Consider the following 15,238-nt stretch of genomic DNA (forward strand, 5'->3'; position numbering starts at 1 on the left):
TGTCACCTTTTACTTCATGTACATTTTAACACAGAGCCCTATAAATGTATGCCTGCCGTATTACAGCTTTCTCGAAGCAAAACACTGAATATGCACTTTTTGATGTGCTTAGATTTCTGTTTTCTAAAACTGTTTTTAGAAGCATTGCTATTTTGAATAATTTGAAAATGGCAACACCAAGAAACGCATGTACCTATGGTACATTATCTGTATAGCTCACAGATTAGGATATTACCATATCTACATCCCGAGGGCGATCCGGACAGCCCCATATTTCATGCAGAATAAAATCCAGTGAGTCCATAACATTCCTGCAAAGGGTCTTTATTCCCAAGTAGATTGTGAATAACAAGCTACTGTATACGGTTTGCTAAAATATCGAGGCCTGAAAATCAACAGAGCCCTGATAAATTTAACCAAGATCTGCGGATTGATGTGAAAATAAGAAACCAAAACAAAGATAATTGAAAATGATGAATTTAATATCATACAAAAAAACACAAATGACAATGATTATCATGATAATTATCATGATAATTATGATAATTATGATAATAGTAACTGCTGCTGTCATGCAGGTTGATGGCCCAGTGAGTAACTAATGATGGCGCTGGTGCTGTCATATTGTGAAGTGACAGCCTCTGTATGATCTCTACCCGCACTTCCGCTCTCTGCTTCTTCCTCTCTCGGGACTCGATACTCCTCTCTCCTCTGCTGCTGCTGGACGGACAGCGCATTACTCTGCCCCTCTCCGGTTATCCCGCCCTCCAAACATGCTCTCCCGGCTGCTCAAGGAGCACCAGGCCAAGCAGAACGAGAGGAAGGAGCTGCAAGGTGAGCGCCGTCATTTTCCTCTGTCAGGCCTAGCTGGCGGGGCGAAAGCCGCGGGCTAGAGTAATTGTTCGGCCCATCGCGAGAGCTCGGCGGAGAACGGTCCCCATGGTAACGCTCGGTTGTGAGACCCCGCCCTTTGCAGCCGGGTACGGCCGCTGATTAGTTACAGGTTTGCGTAAGCAGTTGCTGGGAAGCTTTGTACCTGTGAGCAGATAATATTAGCCCATGAGTAAGAGAACTGGGATCGTGATGAGGAAGATGCGGGTTCATTCATGCCATGTCCCGCTTAGAAATATGCATATTAAAATATTAAAATAAAAAATATTAAAAAGGGTAATAAACTTAACATTTTGGTCATTTCATTTTTGTGTCTTATTATTTAAAAATGTTCCATCTGCATTTATATTTATAGATCTGTAAGCAGATGCAAATGCATCTAACTAGAAAACGCACCAACATTTGTGCACATACAAATAGTGTATCACTGTCACCCCCTCTCTACTAGTGCTGGGTGGAGGTACTTCCAGGCAATCCCTATGGCAGACCTCTAATCTAGACATTTTACCACACACAGAAAGCTTTCTGTGTAATAAGTACAGGAGTCACAATATGTATTGTAGCTGCTAAATAGGTGCAGTTGGAGTGGATGTCTGTCCAATACATAACTGCTTTTACTGTGCACTACATGAAGGCCAAACTGTAGCAAGGATTCTGCAGAAATGTCACAATTGCAGTGTTCACGGCAGTTTCTAGGTAATGATGAAGGAATCCTACGAAGCCATTAGCTTATCAAGAGCAGAAACTTCATTAGGCTAAGTCCCCGCTGGTGCTGAGTGCGCTCATGCTTGGAGAGCGCTCCAAGCATGAGCGCCGGGTGTCCTGCTTGTACACGTGAGGATGGGGGGCATTGCGGGTAGTTGAGCGCACGGGTAAGTATAGTTTTTTGTTTATCTAAGCGCCAATCGCGGCTGAGCGTGTGGGCACGCGCACGAGCGCCGCGCACTCTGCGTGAGCGGGGACTTACATATATCTATATATGTAAGTAACCGCCGCAAGCGCCGCCCGCTCAGCGTTAGCGGGGACTCAGCCTTAGGTTGCGTCCATAGGACTGCAGCCGTGCGGAGGCTGAGGGAAAGCGGGTGCTTTCCGTGGCCTTGGTCCACGCGCCGTCCTGGAGCGTGTCGGGGGGGGGGGCTGTGACGTCACGGAGCTTGTTCGCCCTTATTGGGCGAACCGCTCACGTGACCGGCCCTGCGCTCCCGTGAGCGCCAAATCTAAAAATTTAATAAGACACACGCTTCCGCATGCTTGCGGAAGCGTGCGCGAGCCCCTGCTAAAGCCACTCTCATTGCGGCTGCAGGGGCTCACTGCCGAGCAGCAGCGCGCCTCAGGCGCTGACCATGCCCGAGGCCTTATTCTGAAGTTATGTGATCAGGTTAAGAACTGAAATTCAAGGCAATTTGCAATAATTGGGACTGAGTATGTGATCATGTATGTATGTACATCCTTATTTATGTAGCGCTTCACAGCAGTAATACACGTGACATAATATTATAACACATAGTGGGAATAAGTGCTTCAGACATGAAAGGGAGTCCCTGCCCCGAAGAGTTTACAATCTAAGTGATCTTGCAACTTTAAACAGCTTTATAAACAAATACATAACTCCAGTATCTTTCAAGGGCTGAAGATAAACACTGGAAAAATATGGAGGCCCAGATGCAAAAATCTGATTTTATTGTTAGTGGTCTGGCTTAAGTGAATGGCTTAATTGAAATCCATAGTACATTTACAAAGTGCGGGGAAACAGTTTGAGGCGAGGAGAATTCTGCTTGTGCAGCCAACACAACATAGACAAACAAGTGCCTCAAAGTGCAGGTCTCCTCTAGGACAGAGGTACGAAGCAGAGTTCTACTCACAAGTTCACAATGCAATTCTTCATTTATTGTGACAGCCAAGAACAGAGGAGAAACAATGTTTCAGGTCCCATATGGACTTTTTATCAGGTGAAAGGTCCATATAGGACCAGAAATGTTGTTTCTCTGTTCTTGGCTGTCACAATAAATGAAGAATTGCATTGTGAACTTGTGAGTAGAGCAGTACTTTGTACCTCTGTCCTAGAGGAGACCTGCATTTTGAGGAATATGTTTAATTGAAATCCAGACAAAGACCTCTCCCTCATTCCCCTTCTATATGTTCATGACCTCATGTTGCACATGCCTTAGGAGAACTATACATTTGTGAGGCTTTTAATGCCAAGTATGAGATGAGGCCAGGGCCAGCTTGGAAAATTGCAGGACAGTGGTGCTGGGCCTCTTACCTTCTTCTGCGTTATCTCTTCCGGTCACTGTCCCTCCTCATGGCGTCGCATAGCCATGTCAACGTGCCGTAGCATAGTCATGCGGCGTCCCATTGTCATGGCAACATTTGACGTTGCTGCGCCATGAGGAGGGATACTGACAGCAAGAGATCGCGCAGGAGAAGGTAAGAAAGTTACAGAGGCCCCACGCTCTCCCCCGACAATCAGTTTGATTGTTGTGTTGAAAGAGAACGGGGCCTCTGTAACCGCGGGGGCTTGGTGCAGTGGCACTGATAGCACCGCCATCAGGCTGTCTATTCCAGTGAGCGGCGCTCTAAAGGAATGAGAGGTCTTTGATCCATGTAGATTAGCCCATAAAGCAGTCGCCCATGCTGATTTGCATTTCTATTTATTTAATTTAAATCTGATGCTCCATTAAGGAGATATAAGCGATTCAAATATTAAGGATGTCAAAATGAAGCTCTCCCCATAGCCCAGCGCAGTCTAAGTGTTACCTCCTTAAGCTAGAGATTAAGAAAATCATGATTGTTAATAGAAAAAATATATATATTGTTTTAAAGAGCAGGATATGCTCAAGGGGCAAGGATCTAACATTATATAAGTTAAACTCATAGGCTTCTGGGGGAGGGATTGCTGCTTTAAACGTCTGATTTAGGTACAGCAAGTGAATTATCAATGAATATTATAATTGACTCTGAAATCGCACAATGGGGATAACTCATTAAAGGCTGAGATTGCCAATCGGACATTACTGCACAGTAACGTCAATTACCTTAAATGGGAGTATGCGTGGTCGTGCCTAATCAGCGTTATCGCCCGTTAATGAATAACCCCCAATGAGCCTTGCAGACTTTACTTAATGGACCGCATTAATTGTACACTGGGGTTTTCTATGGCAGCAATATTTCACCAACTTGGTTCTTGCATGGAGTGAGATTGATAGCCATAGAAGTACATGTTGCAGTTGCATAAAGTACATTGAACTATTGGAATCTGTTCTCTGAAAAGAAAGAGACCCAGGAATTTGTATAAAATAAAAAAACAAGAGCAAGACCCGTATAAAAACACAACAGCAGTCGTGGGTAAATACCTTACATTAAATATAACTAAAACTAACAAAAAAAAACGTGCAACGACCGGCATTTCTACCTAAATGGAATAATCAATTTAAAATACTATAATCCTATATTCACTGAGGAATTCCCACAGTATTACCAAGGCTCCCAAAGTTGTATTTTTTAAGGACAAGGCCACCCTTGATATAAGCTGTAAGCTGTTCCATTACGCAGAATACCATAGTTTACGTTGTACTGTAGAATATCATTTATTCGTATTAAAATCCGTGACATTTCATAGAATCAGGTGTGACTATATCATGGGTATATCATTGCTAACAAATATGCCACATTCTTCCATGTCACTGATTTGATGGCATGACATTTTTTTCCCCCCACAGAGAAGAAAAGGAAAGATGCTATTGCTGCAGCTACAACTTTAACAGAGGCATTGGTAGATCATCTAAATGTGGGGTGAGTGACTGACGGCAGGTACGTCTGTGGAGTGAGGAGCACTGAAGATTTTTTTGTTGGACAGGAGTTTTTTTTTATTAAGTTTGACGGATATGCAGATAGTGCAAATCATGGCTTGCTACACATCTCAGTCCTGGGTGCACTGTAAAGAGAAAAATAGGGAACCTCCTATTTCGGACGAATCTCATATTGTGCATATTTGAACAAACCTCTAGTTTCTACAGTTCTGACCCTGTCCTTCAGTTTGACCGTGGGGTTGGAGCTGTGCTGATGCATCAGATTAGGTTTATTTATTTATTAAATGTTTTACCAGGAAGTAATACATCTCGTTTTCAAGTATGTCCTGGAAGAATGTTTATGATTGCTAGCACTAGATCTTCAATATGCAGCATATTTTGATGACTTCGAATTTAAATGTATGATTCATCCAGAGCTGAGGGCATCTGAGGATGAGGTGCAGTACCAGGGCTGCTCAATTCTATCAATATAAATATGCTCCATACCTGCGTTGTTGCTTCCAATTTTGCTTTTCAATCAATTGCTGAAAATGACCTCTGTAGAGAAGAAGAGAAAAAGAACTCTGAGGCACGTCTCATCCAATGCCTCATCCATACTGGATTCAATCCAGAGGATGAGTGAGACTTTAATGCCTGATGGTACCTTGGTACTTCTGGGAATGAAGTCAATAGATTTCACTTATTTCCTTCCTATGAAGAAAGGGGAGAAGTGTGTGAATTATGTTTATGTACAGTAGAGATAAGAATGAAATTCCCTTGAGAGCCCTTGTTCCTAAAGAAATGTCTGCATGGAGTTGCCTGTCTATAAGTAGATGCAGATTTCTGGTTCTAGTTGTAGCGAGTTTGCAAGATAATGTTGTACCAGTAATCACTGCAAATATATGAGCTAAATGAATGTGGAAAAAAAACTACCAATTGATATTTCTCTTTTGAACTACTTGAACCAGGACAACTGGCACTTCTGCTAAGATGAGGTTGTAGTCACCAGTGCAAAACCTCAATCAAAAGAGCAGTCTTCTTTCAAATTCCCAAAGAAAGCAGAATTAACCCCTATTACTAGCGTGGTCTGCAATACATTGTATTGTAGGTCCCCCAGACAGGAAACTGGTGAAAGAAAATGAAATGAGTGCTTTGCTTGATGACGTATTTATATTTCAGAGGATTGTGCTCTAAATTCAATATGCATTATCCAAACATGGATGCACTTAAAGGGTTACATATAGGAGGCTGGAGTCCACTCCAAACCACGATATTGCAACACGTATTTACCAAGTGAGAAGTTTGTGTAGCAATTCTTTATTGTTAAAGTAAAACATTGCAGCGAGTGGCAGGTTGCCTGATCCTCCTCCCCAGTAGGAGAAAGGGTTTTAGGAGAGCGTTGTGGACATTTCTAGTGTAACCCTTACGCACAGATGTTGATACTGAGAGTATAGTGGTGACACCCAAGTGGCAGCACATGGCACCTATTAACACAGACTGCTGCACTGCGCTCGCCTTGCAGCCTTGTGCGCACACAGTCTAACGGTTCCTGGCTTCAGCAGCCCACGCTGGCAGGACTCAGTAGTAAAAGGTGGGGCAGCTGTGTTTCTTTCCACTTGGATTCTGGTATTTTGAATAGACAAGCCTGAGCATTTGACGTTATGCACCACTCCCTCCTTCATTAGTCATTCCTTTTGCACTCCATTGATATTGAAAGAGTTTTCTGTTGAGTACAAAAAACGGTACAATACTGATACACATCGAAGACAAAACAAATACACAATCTGTAGTGTATGAAAGAGAGAGATTGGTGATAAAGCAAGAAAAGAAAGGGGGTTACTGTTCAATATTCTGTTTAATTGTAGAAAGCCTCATGTAAGAATGCATGAGTAAATCAGCTTGTGCTATAAAATTCATTTTTGTAAGAATAAATATAATCCAGAACCACTTTAGTTCTGCAATGCCTCTATAGTCATGATAATGTGATCAAACGTTATAGTATTTTGGAGTTTGGCTTTTTAAGGAGCAGCTGAGTTTTTTTCATTGCCCTTCTAAAATTGACCCATTCCAGCCACTCGTCTATGGTTGGTGTTGAGGTTTCTTTTTAGGTGTAAGTTATTATTATTTGTGACGGCAACATTATTAGTTATTCTAATGAAGACTTTAGTAGCCCTTGGGGTCTATAATGCATCATATTTTACCATCCTTTGTTTATGACTGGCTTTATGACTCCATGTATCTGTAAAGAGAGACATTGCATTTAGGTGATGGGAGGTACATCATTCTCTTTGTTTGCTCAGGTATTTAATCATTTAAGGACAGATGAGTCATTAGTGATGCTGGTTAGTAGCTGGATGTTTGTGTGTCAACAGAGAACATATATTGGGTACCACAATATTAGAGGTTTTTTTTTAAGGCCAATAGGATTTATAGCTGTTATTGTCACGATAGCTAGAACAGACCGAAGAGAAGTAGTGTATTTGATGCCAATCAAACTTCTTCAGTGCTATAAAGCTGAAATCATTTTTAAGGGCCATCACATTAAAAAAATTGACCTAGTTGTAACAAAGTTTTATAAAGGACAACACACCAAACTGAAACTGGCATGTGTTTCTTCTATTGATGGAATTTGAGAACAAACATCCAATTTGAGAATGACATCCACTGGTTCCTTACATCCTTTTAAACCAGATTAAGAATCCTTAAATTTAATACTCTCCATGTGTCACGCTTCTCTACATCCCGGATCTCCTCTCCACTTTGACCCCCAGATGAATTTGGCCTCTGTGTGCATTACGCTGTCCCTCCTGTGATCCCCCATTTATTAATCATTGTTTAATAAGCCTGCGGCCCACAACTGTAAAGAAGCCTTCCTAACACTGCCAGCCTGATCACATGGCCTGCTGTCCCATGCAGCTGACTGTAACAAGTAAACTCCTACTGCTGGCAGCTAAGGCCTCGGCCAGGGTAGCGCTGAGCGGGCGGGCTCACGCCGGCCGCTCTGAAACATATTGAGGCAATGCGTGTGGCCAGCGTGAGCGAGCACCTGCGCATGCTCTGCGCTTAGATGCTTGCAGTGCAAGCAAATTTGATTTTGCCGCTCGCAAGCGCGTCACCTGAGAGGATCCCCAATGAGGACGAACCAGCTCCGTGATGTCATGGCCGCGCCCCCAATCAAGTGTGCACCTAGCCAGCCACAAATCGCCTGGCCGAGCAGGACACAGCGCACGAGCGCCTGCGTGCACGCTCCCTGCCTGGCTGCTCCCTGCCTGGCCGCAGCCTTATTGAGCTCTCCTTGCTGTTATTGAGCTCTCCTGGTACGGGTTAGTGCAGCCGATCCAGTGTCAACTCCTATTGACTTGACTGGAGAATGGAAAACCTTTCTCTTATTTGTCTACACTTACATTTTTTTCACTGTAACTCCCTCCTGCACGGCATTTATTCCACTTGTACTACACCACTGACTGCCATCCTTCCTCATTCTGCACTGTGTTTATATGTTGCCATTTTATAGATGACAATGCCAATCATGCTTTCAGTTTCAAGTTAACAACTGCCACTTGATAAAGCAGAGCTTGCCAGCTGGTGGGTTGTACAGCCGAGGCGGACACGCAATGCTTATGGGACTTGTGCTTCTAGAGGAAAACACTCCGTTCCCCAACCGGTGTGATGTCACTGCTTCCTCCAGGAGCTCCCAGTGAAGACTAGGGGAGGAAGACATGTTTGTTTGGGTGAGACCAAATGGGAAGGAAATGAGCGGAACATATGACGCTGCCTTACTCAAATTGCTGCCCAATAATTGGCGCTGAGCTCACTTCTGGATTGGACACGCAAGCTATAACCCCTTGACTCCCAAAATATGCTTGTGTGCCCGGTTTTACACATAACGCAGAAATGTACAGAATGAACTTAAAATATTTGAATTGGGACACTACAAGGATTGAGTTTACATAAGGTATTTCATCCTCTAGGAACCAGATAAGCCAGGAACAGCGGGTTATCTGAAAGTAACGATGCGTCATGCCAGGGTTAAATGGGCTGCATACATAGCTGCGTGTTGAATATGTTGCTTGTATTTTCAGCTGTCGTTGTAAATTATGTAACCCACCCCCCTTAAAACCTCTTTGCCTTATGTTATTTCTCCATTTCCTAGCTCTCTGATCAATCCGGTGCGTGTGTTTCAGTTGACGCATCTTTCTGACATATTCGTGGTTTTACTGCTGCAATGTAGCTCGATCTTTTCATTTTGCAGGGTGGTGATTATCGCGGACACATTAACAGAGCTGTGGCCTATCAAGATCACACCTCACACAGTGCTACTCTATTGCTGTATATCATTATGCAAAGTAACAGCATGGAAAGAACACATGCCCTATAGCTCTATGAATATTCCACTAAAAATTGAGCATTGCAAGGGAACTGACCCAATATCTATTTCAATGGACTTCCCATCACACACACACACACACACACACACACACACACACACACACACACACACACACACACACACACACACACACACACACACACACACACACACACACACACACACACACACACACACACACACACACACACACACACACACACACACACACACACACACACACACACTATGGGTTCCAGCAATGTATTCCCTACCACCATAAGGGTGTTTTTCCATGTTGGGTGGATGTTACGTGTTTTATTGACGGGAAGAATAAAACATTTACTGCCAGTGCCTTTTTGTATGTCAAATCTTTCAGACTCTCTCATTGTTTTTTTTTTTCAACCCAGTGTGGCACAAGCTTATGTGAACCAAAGAAAGCTGGACCACGAGGTGAAGACCCTGCAGACCCAGGCCGCACAGTTTGCAAAGCAGACCACACAGTGGATCAGTCTGGTGGAGAACTTTAACCAGGCCCTGAAAGTGAGTTCTGTCTCCCAATGCCTTTATCCATGAGTTCCTTTATCATGGTCGGTGAACTTGTACTGGTTCTGCAACCTCTCCTCCGGGTTCTGAGGCAGACTGCGGTTTTCGGACAATTAATTTGCTGGGGCACCACAAAGAGAAGACATTTGCAGTCGTTTAATCATACCACTGCTTTAGAGTGCTGTCTTAGGGCCCCACCTGCAGGTCATTGCTAGAAATGCGTGTAGATTATTCATCACAGAGACCTACTGTACAACTTTATTTATTTATTTATAAAAAAGGGTTTACCAGGAAGTAATACATTGAGAGTTACCTCTCGTTTTCAAGTATGTCCTGGGCATAAAGTTATGATGACAAATAATACATGGTTACAAATACATAGTTACATTAAGTGAACAGGGTATACATTATATACAATACATTGCATGCACAGTTAAAGATAATATATATTATATGCGTATATAACAGTTACAGACCTGATTAAAATGTGAGAAAGCTTTAGTTTTGAAAGAACTTAGACTGGTGGCGGATGTGAGACTCTCCGGGAAATTTGTCTTGGTATAGTAATCGCTTAATTGGGAGTGAACACATTTTTCCATGACTTTGGATAGTATTGGGAGAAGAGCGATTAACCTGTAGTTTGAGACAGTATTTTTGTCCCCACTTTTGAAGATTGGGACAACTCTGGCAGTTTTCCAGATCTTAGGCATATGGCCTGCAGACAGGATAGAGTTGGCAATGGAAGCAATTGGTTTGGCAATGGCTGGGGCACCAAGTCTTAGGAACCTAGATTGCAGTAAGTCGGGTCCACATTGGCCAGTTACTTTGTAGCTTTTCCTCAAGGCATCCCTGAAATGGTAGAGCGCTTTAAGGTCAGTTGTAACCCATGGAAGGTGGGCCCCCCGTACTCTTATTCTGCGTAGTGGAGCATGAGTATCACAGAGTTTTCTGAACTCGGATTGCAAATAGTCGAGCGCAGAATCGGGGTCGGGAATTAAGTCAATTCTGTACCAAGGGCAGTTGGTAAGGTCAGCCAGAAACTCTGGTGGGTTAAAGTTTCTAAATGTTCTAGTAAGTAGAACTTTAGGGCTTGATTGGGGTTGTTTAATTTTCCTTACACAGTACACTATTGCATGAAAATGTCTGGAAGGATAACAGAGGATTGGATTCTGCTGGGATTTGGGGAGAGAATCCAGTCTAGCAAGGAATGGTTGTGAGATTTCAGGTTTGTCCGTGTGGGTTGGGAAATGAGTTGCGTTAGGTTAAGTGACTTGAGTTGTATCTGGATTTCGTGGTTTTTAGGGTCGAGCCAATTGTAGTTGAAATCCCCAAGAACTAGCAGCTCACTCTTCTCATTCAGGGAGGAAATGGAGCCAAGAAACTGGGTGATATCAGGCAGGGATTGTAGAGGAGCTTTAGGGGGGCGGTAGATGCCAGCAACCAAGATAGGCTTAGAAAATTGGAGGCGGACTTTGCCAACTAGGATTTCAAAAGAGGGTGGGCTTGGGGTGCAATTTAACAGTGTAAATTGTAAGGTGAAGAATGTAAAATGAAGAAAGTGCGCTACTAAATTAAATAAATTAAAATACAGTAACAACTGTGATGTTAACCCAAAAATCCTCAACAATCAAAAGTGCTAATACACAAATATAAATCAATGTGATGTTGAAGAAATACGTGACCTGAATAAGGTATGCAATGAGAGCATCTGCAGCTGTTTAACAAGGGGGTGGCTTAACACCTCCCAACAACTAGAGAGAAAAAAAACAAGGAAACAGCGCACAACGCTCATTGTGTAGTATTATTAATTAAATATATTGTGTAAAAAAAGGGGGTAATATATCTGCGTACATCACAATAAATGGTAAAAGCAGATCATGTTACAAGACATGAGTTACCGCACAGCAGGCCCACGTGTAGATGGAAGCGTGGATGTCACAAACGCCTTCAAGGTACATACAGGATGAAATCACCTCCTTCAGATAGATGGCACCTCGTATAATTTCACAGGAGTTCTTGTAAGTAGTGGTACTGGTCCTGTTTACTGTGTCCTAGGTGTCCCAGCGCCAGCATTACCGGTGTAAGACCCGATGTGTGGGACTCTGATCCGTGCTCCAGCACCCGTGTGTATGCCACTCTACAAGGATCCCCCTCCGTTTTGACGCAAAGAAGTTGAGGAAGTGAGGGAACCCATTCGGCACTACCAAGGAGGTGCTCTGAGTGACTCTTTAATACACTATGTTCCGCTACCTAGGACACAGTAAACAGGACCAGTACCACTACTTACAAGAACTCCTGTGAAATTATACAAGGTGCAGGGTGATTTCATCCTTTATGTACCTTGAAGGCGTTTGAGACATCCACGCTTCCATCTACACGTGGGCCTGCTGTGCGGTAACTCATGTCTTGTAACATGATCTGCTTTTACCATTTGTTCTGATGTACGCAGATACAACCCCCTTTTTTTACACAATATATTTAATTAATAATACTACACAATGAGCGCTGTGCGCTGTTTTCGTGTCTTTTTCTCTCCCTAAATTGTAAGGTGTCTGCAATATAAAATAACACCCCTCTTCTAAAATAACAAATAATAATTAATAATAAAATAACACCCCTCAACATACAGTATGTGTAGCTAGATGTTTCACCATCTACAATATTTAAGTGGATTGTCATTGGCTGCCCATCAATACTGTAGTGACTGAGAAGCCCATCAAGTTTATTTTAAAACCATCACGCTAATTGATTGATTAATTCTGATTATTCCACTCAATGAAGCTCACTTATTTTTTTTTTTTAGTTAGAGGAATCACTACTTTACACACTTAATAGCAAGAGACTTAAGTAAAATATTTACATTTCTGTATTTAGAGCCTATAGTGTCTAATAATATTTCAAATACAATTGAAATAGCCTTGCCTCTACGTTTTAATAAAGTTAGGATTTTTTTTTTTTAATTGGTCAGAAAATCAATTCTTTTTATGCCAATCTGAGTCCTGATTGCATATGATGGGAAGTATAATATGAGAGATCCTGCAGTGCTGGCATTAAATTTTACAAGAGAGGGAACAGCGCGTGGAGTGAAAAATTAATGCAATTATTGCTTTTTGTACCTGCTCTATTATAAAGAAGCTTTCAGAATCTCGGGGATGCAACTTTGCAAAATGGATGCAAATTATGTTAATGGATTGGTAAATACACACACAATCCCAGCAAGGTCAAAACCCAAACCCACTATAATTGTGTGTGTGTGTGTGTGTGTGTCTCTCAATAAGAGTGCTACTGGGATAGTGACCTCATGTAATATAACAAAAGCCCCAGTGCTAAATCCAAGCTGACAAGTTATCAATTACTATCAGTTTTCTTCTTATAAGTACGGGACGTTTAGTTAAATTCTTCGGCCGAAGCATTATAATCCTGCAGCCACGTCACGGTGACGCCTTTCTGCAGGTCCTACACGGCCTGAACATGCTCTCTTCACCTGTCTGTCTAATGGAGGAAGATATGTTTCTATAGACTGGTCATTCACAAGTATATGACAGGACCAGCTAATAAAAGTGGGCTGGGTGATCTTAAAACCAAGGAGGAGGGTCACAGACCTCCCAGCAACTCTTACCAATTAACATTTAAACACACAATCCCAGAAAGCTCAAAACCCAAACCCACTACACTATATGGTATTGTGTTTAAATGTTAATTGGTAAGAGTTGCTGGGAGGTCTGTGACCCTCCTCCTTGGTTTTAAGATCACCCAGCCCACTTTTATTAGCTGGTCCTGTCATATACTTGTGAATGACCAGTCTATAGAAACATACAGTATCTTCCTCCATTAGACAGACAGGTGAAGAGAGCATGTTCAGGCCGTGTAGGACCTGCAGAAAGGCGTCACCGTGACGTGGCTGCAGGATTATAATGCTTCGGCCGAAGAATTTAACTAAACGTCCCGTACTTATAAGAAGAAAAACTGATACGTATTTAACTATATAACTTGTTAGATTAGAGTTAGCATTGGAGCTTTTTTTGTCTTTTGTCGAGTTGGTAAATGGGTTGAGATAACGGGGGAGAGGCACCAAGTTCTGACGCGCGGCATTGTGCTATGATCTGGCACGCAATGCCATTCAACTGATTGGCAGTTAACGCCGGATCACAGTGCAAGATACCCCACATCGGCACTCGGTGAATCCCGGCCAATGTGTTTCTGTGCCAGATCTCCATTTCTCTTTGTAGTAAATGGGGTTTGCAACGGTCAGGGTAATGGCAATTGTCTGTCCCGTCTGTGGCGCCCCAGCTTTTATGCAAAAAGTCCAACATCGCTTTAAATACGGACAAACATTACTAGAAGAAATATATACAATATTTAGGGTCTAATTCAAGACACTCCCAAACTGCTATTTAAGTCAATGGTGATGTTTGTCGAGCTTCAGAGTTTATTGATTCAGCCTCTTAGGCTGTTAATTCACGACAGACCTATTTAAAAATGCATCTTCTCTCTGCAGAAGAATTGAAACTGCAAATGTGTGCATAAAAAGCTCAGGTGTACAAAGTACCAGAATATCACAACCCCATTATTCAGAATATGTTATGACAGTGGCGTTCCATTGCAGAGGTGCGGGCAATCGACATAATGACCATAATACTGTATATCACCTTTTATTCTGTAAACAGCACATGTTGTCCCATCGCTGCATGCTGCTTTTTTTTTTTTTCTTGTAGGAGATCGGCGACGTGGAGAATTGGGCCAGGAGCATTGAAAAGGACATGCGCATTATAGCCACTGCTTTGGAGTATGTGTACAAAGGGCAGCTGCAGCCTTCTGCCTCATGAACAGCACAATCCCTGGGTGATTGGTGATTGTGGAGCAGAGGCATAACCAGGCTAAGCTTCTGGTACAGTGTGGCCTGTTTCTAAGTAATTGGGACCTTACATTATTTGCATGTAAAATGCTAACCTTCCGCTGGAATCCTTGGCTGGGTTACCATTGGATGTTTTCATTTGAAGGGCCTAGAAACAGTGTTGCCAAATGGTAACTACAGTAAATTCCTGGCTGTCTCCTTGCTATTGTAGTTATATTAAGCCTTGGTTCAGCTCCGTCCCATAGTCTTGGTAACGGGGCATTGCTAATGGGTAGACAGGTCGTAGCTTGCCTTCTTCCAGCTCCCACTTGCCACCTACTAACTTCTGTTTAACCTGGATGCATCGTGGTGGGGCTTCAAGCAAAGCCTGGTGTGGAGATGTTCCTATCCAGGCAGCACTGAAGACAACTTTAAACTGTACTTGTATAAAGATATGAATAATAAATGTGTAAATACGTGTCGGTTACATGAGTCTTTTATCGGCAGAAGTACTTGCTAACTTGAGTAGACCAACTGGCAAAGAGAAGTTGTTTAGCTGCTCAACTGGAATACGGGGGTCATTAAGGCCTTCGCTGATATAGGGGCCTGCAACGCAATGCTTTACTTTGATGGGAACTAAATGCTTTGGAAAGTTTTTACACTGTCATCCTTTGCGATAAGACTGTTTATGAGCCTCATTATCTATCAGGGACAATTCAGGGTTTTTTATTTGTGAAGTAGGTGTGAGGCCATCATTACCAGATAAAACATGAGCTTATTTTTTTGTAGGAATCAAAGAAGTAGAACTGA

At 42.6% G+C, this 15,238-nt stretch overlaps 1 protein-coding gene across 2 annotated transcripts in view; it reads left to right on the forward strand.

The window, feature by feature from the left end:
* The window catches only part of BLOC1S1 (biogenesis of lysosomal organelles complex 1 subunit 1), a 30,305-nt gene extending 15,399 nt beyond the window's left edge, over positions 1 to 14,906 (forward strand). Inside the window, exons 1-4 of one of the 2 annotated variants that reach the window (XM_075591285.1) lie at positions 644 to 834; positions 4,611 to 4,683; positions 9,459 to 9,591; positions 14,310 to 14,906. In XM_075591285.1, coding sequence (XP_075447400.1) covers positions 774 to 834; positions 4,611 to 4,683; positions 9,459 to 9,591; positions 14,310 to 14,420 — 378 coding nt within the window. In that variant the 5' untranslated portion in view covers positions 644 to 773 and the 3' untranslated portion in view covers positions 14,421 to 14,906. Of the gene's footprint in view, positions 1 to 643; positions 835 to 4,610; positions 4,684 to 9,458; positions 9,592 to 14,309 lie in introns of those variants that run through there. The other variant, XM_075591284.1, reaches the window with a different exon arrangement.
* Positions 14,907 to 15,238: the final 332 nt, after the last annotated feature.

The sequence above is a fragment of the Ascaphus truei genome, chromosome 3 (assembly GCF_040206685.1).
Source record: "Ascaphus truei isolate aAscTru1 chromosome 3, aAscTru1.hap1, whole genome shotgun sequence".
Taxonomy (NCBI): Eukaryota; Metazoa; Chordata; class Amphibia; order Anura; family Ascaphidae; genus Ascaphus; species Ascaphus truei.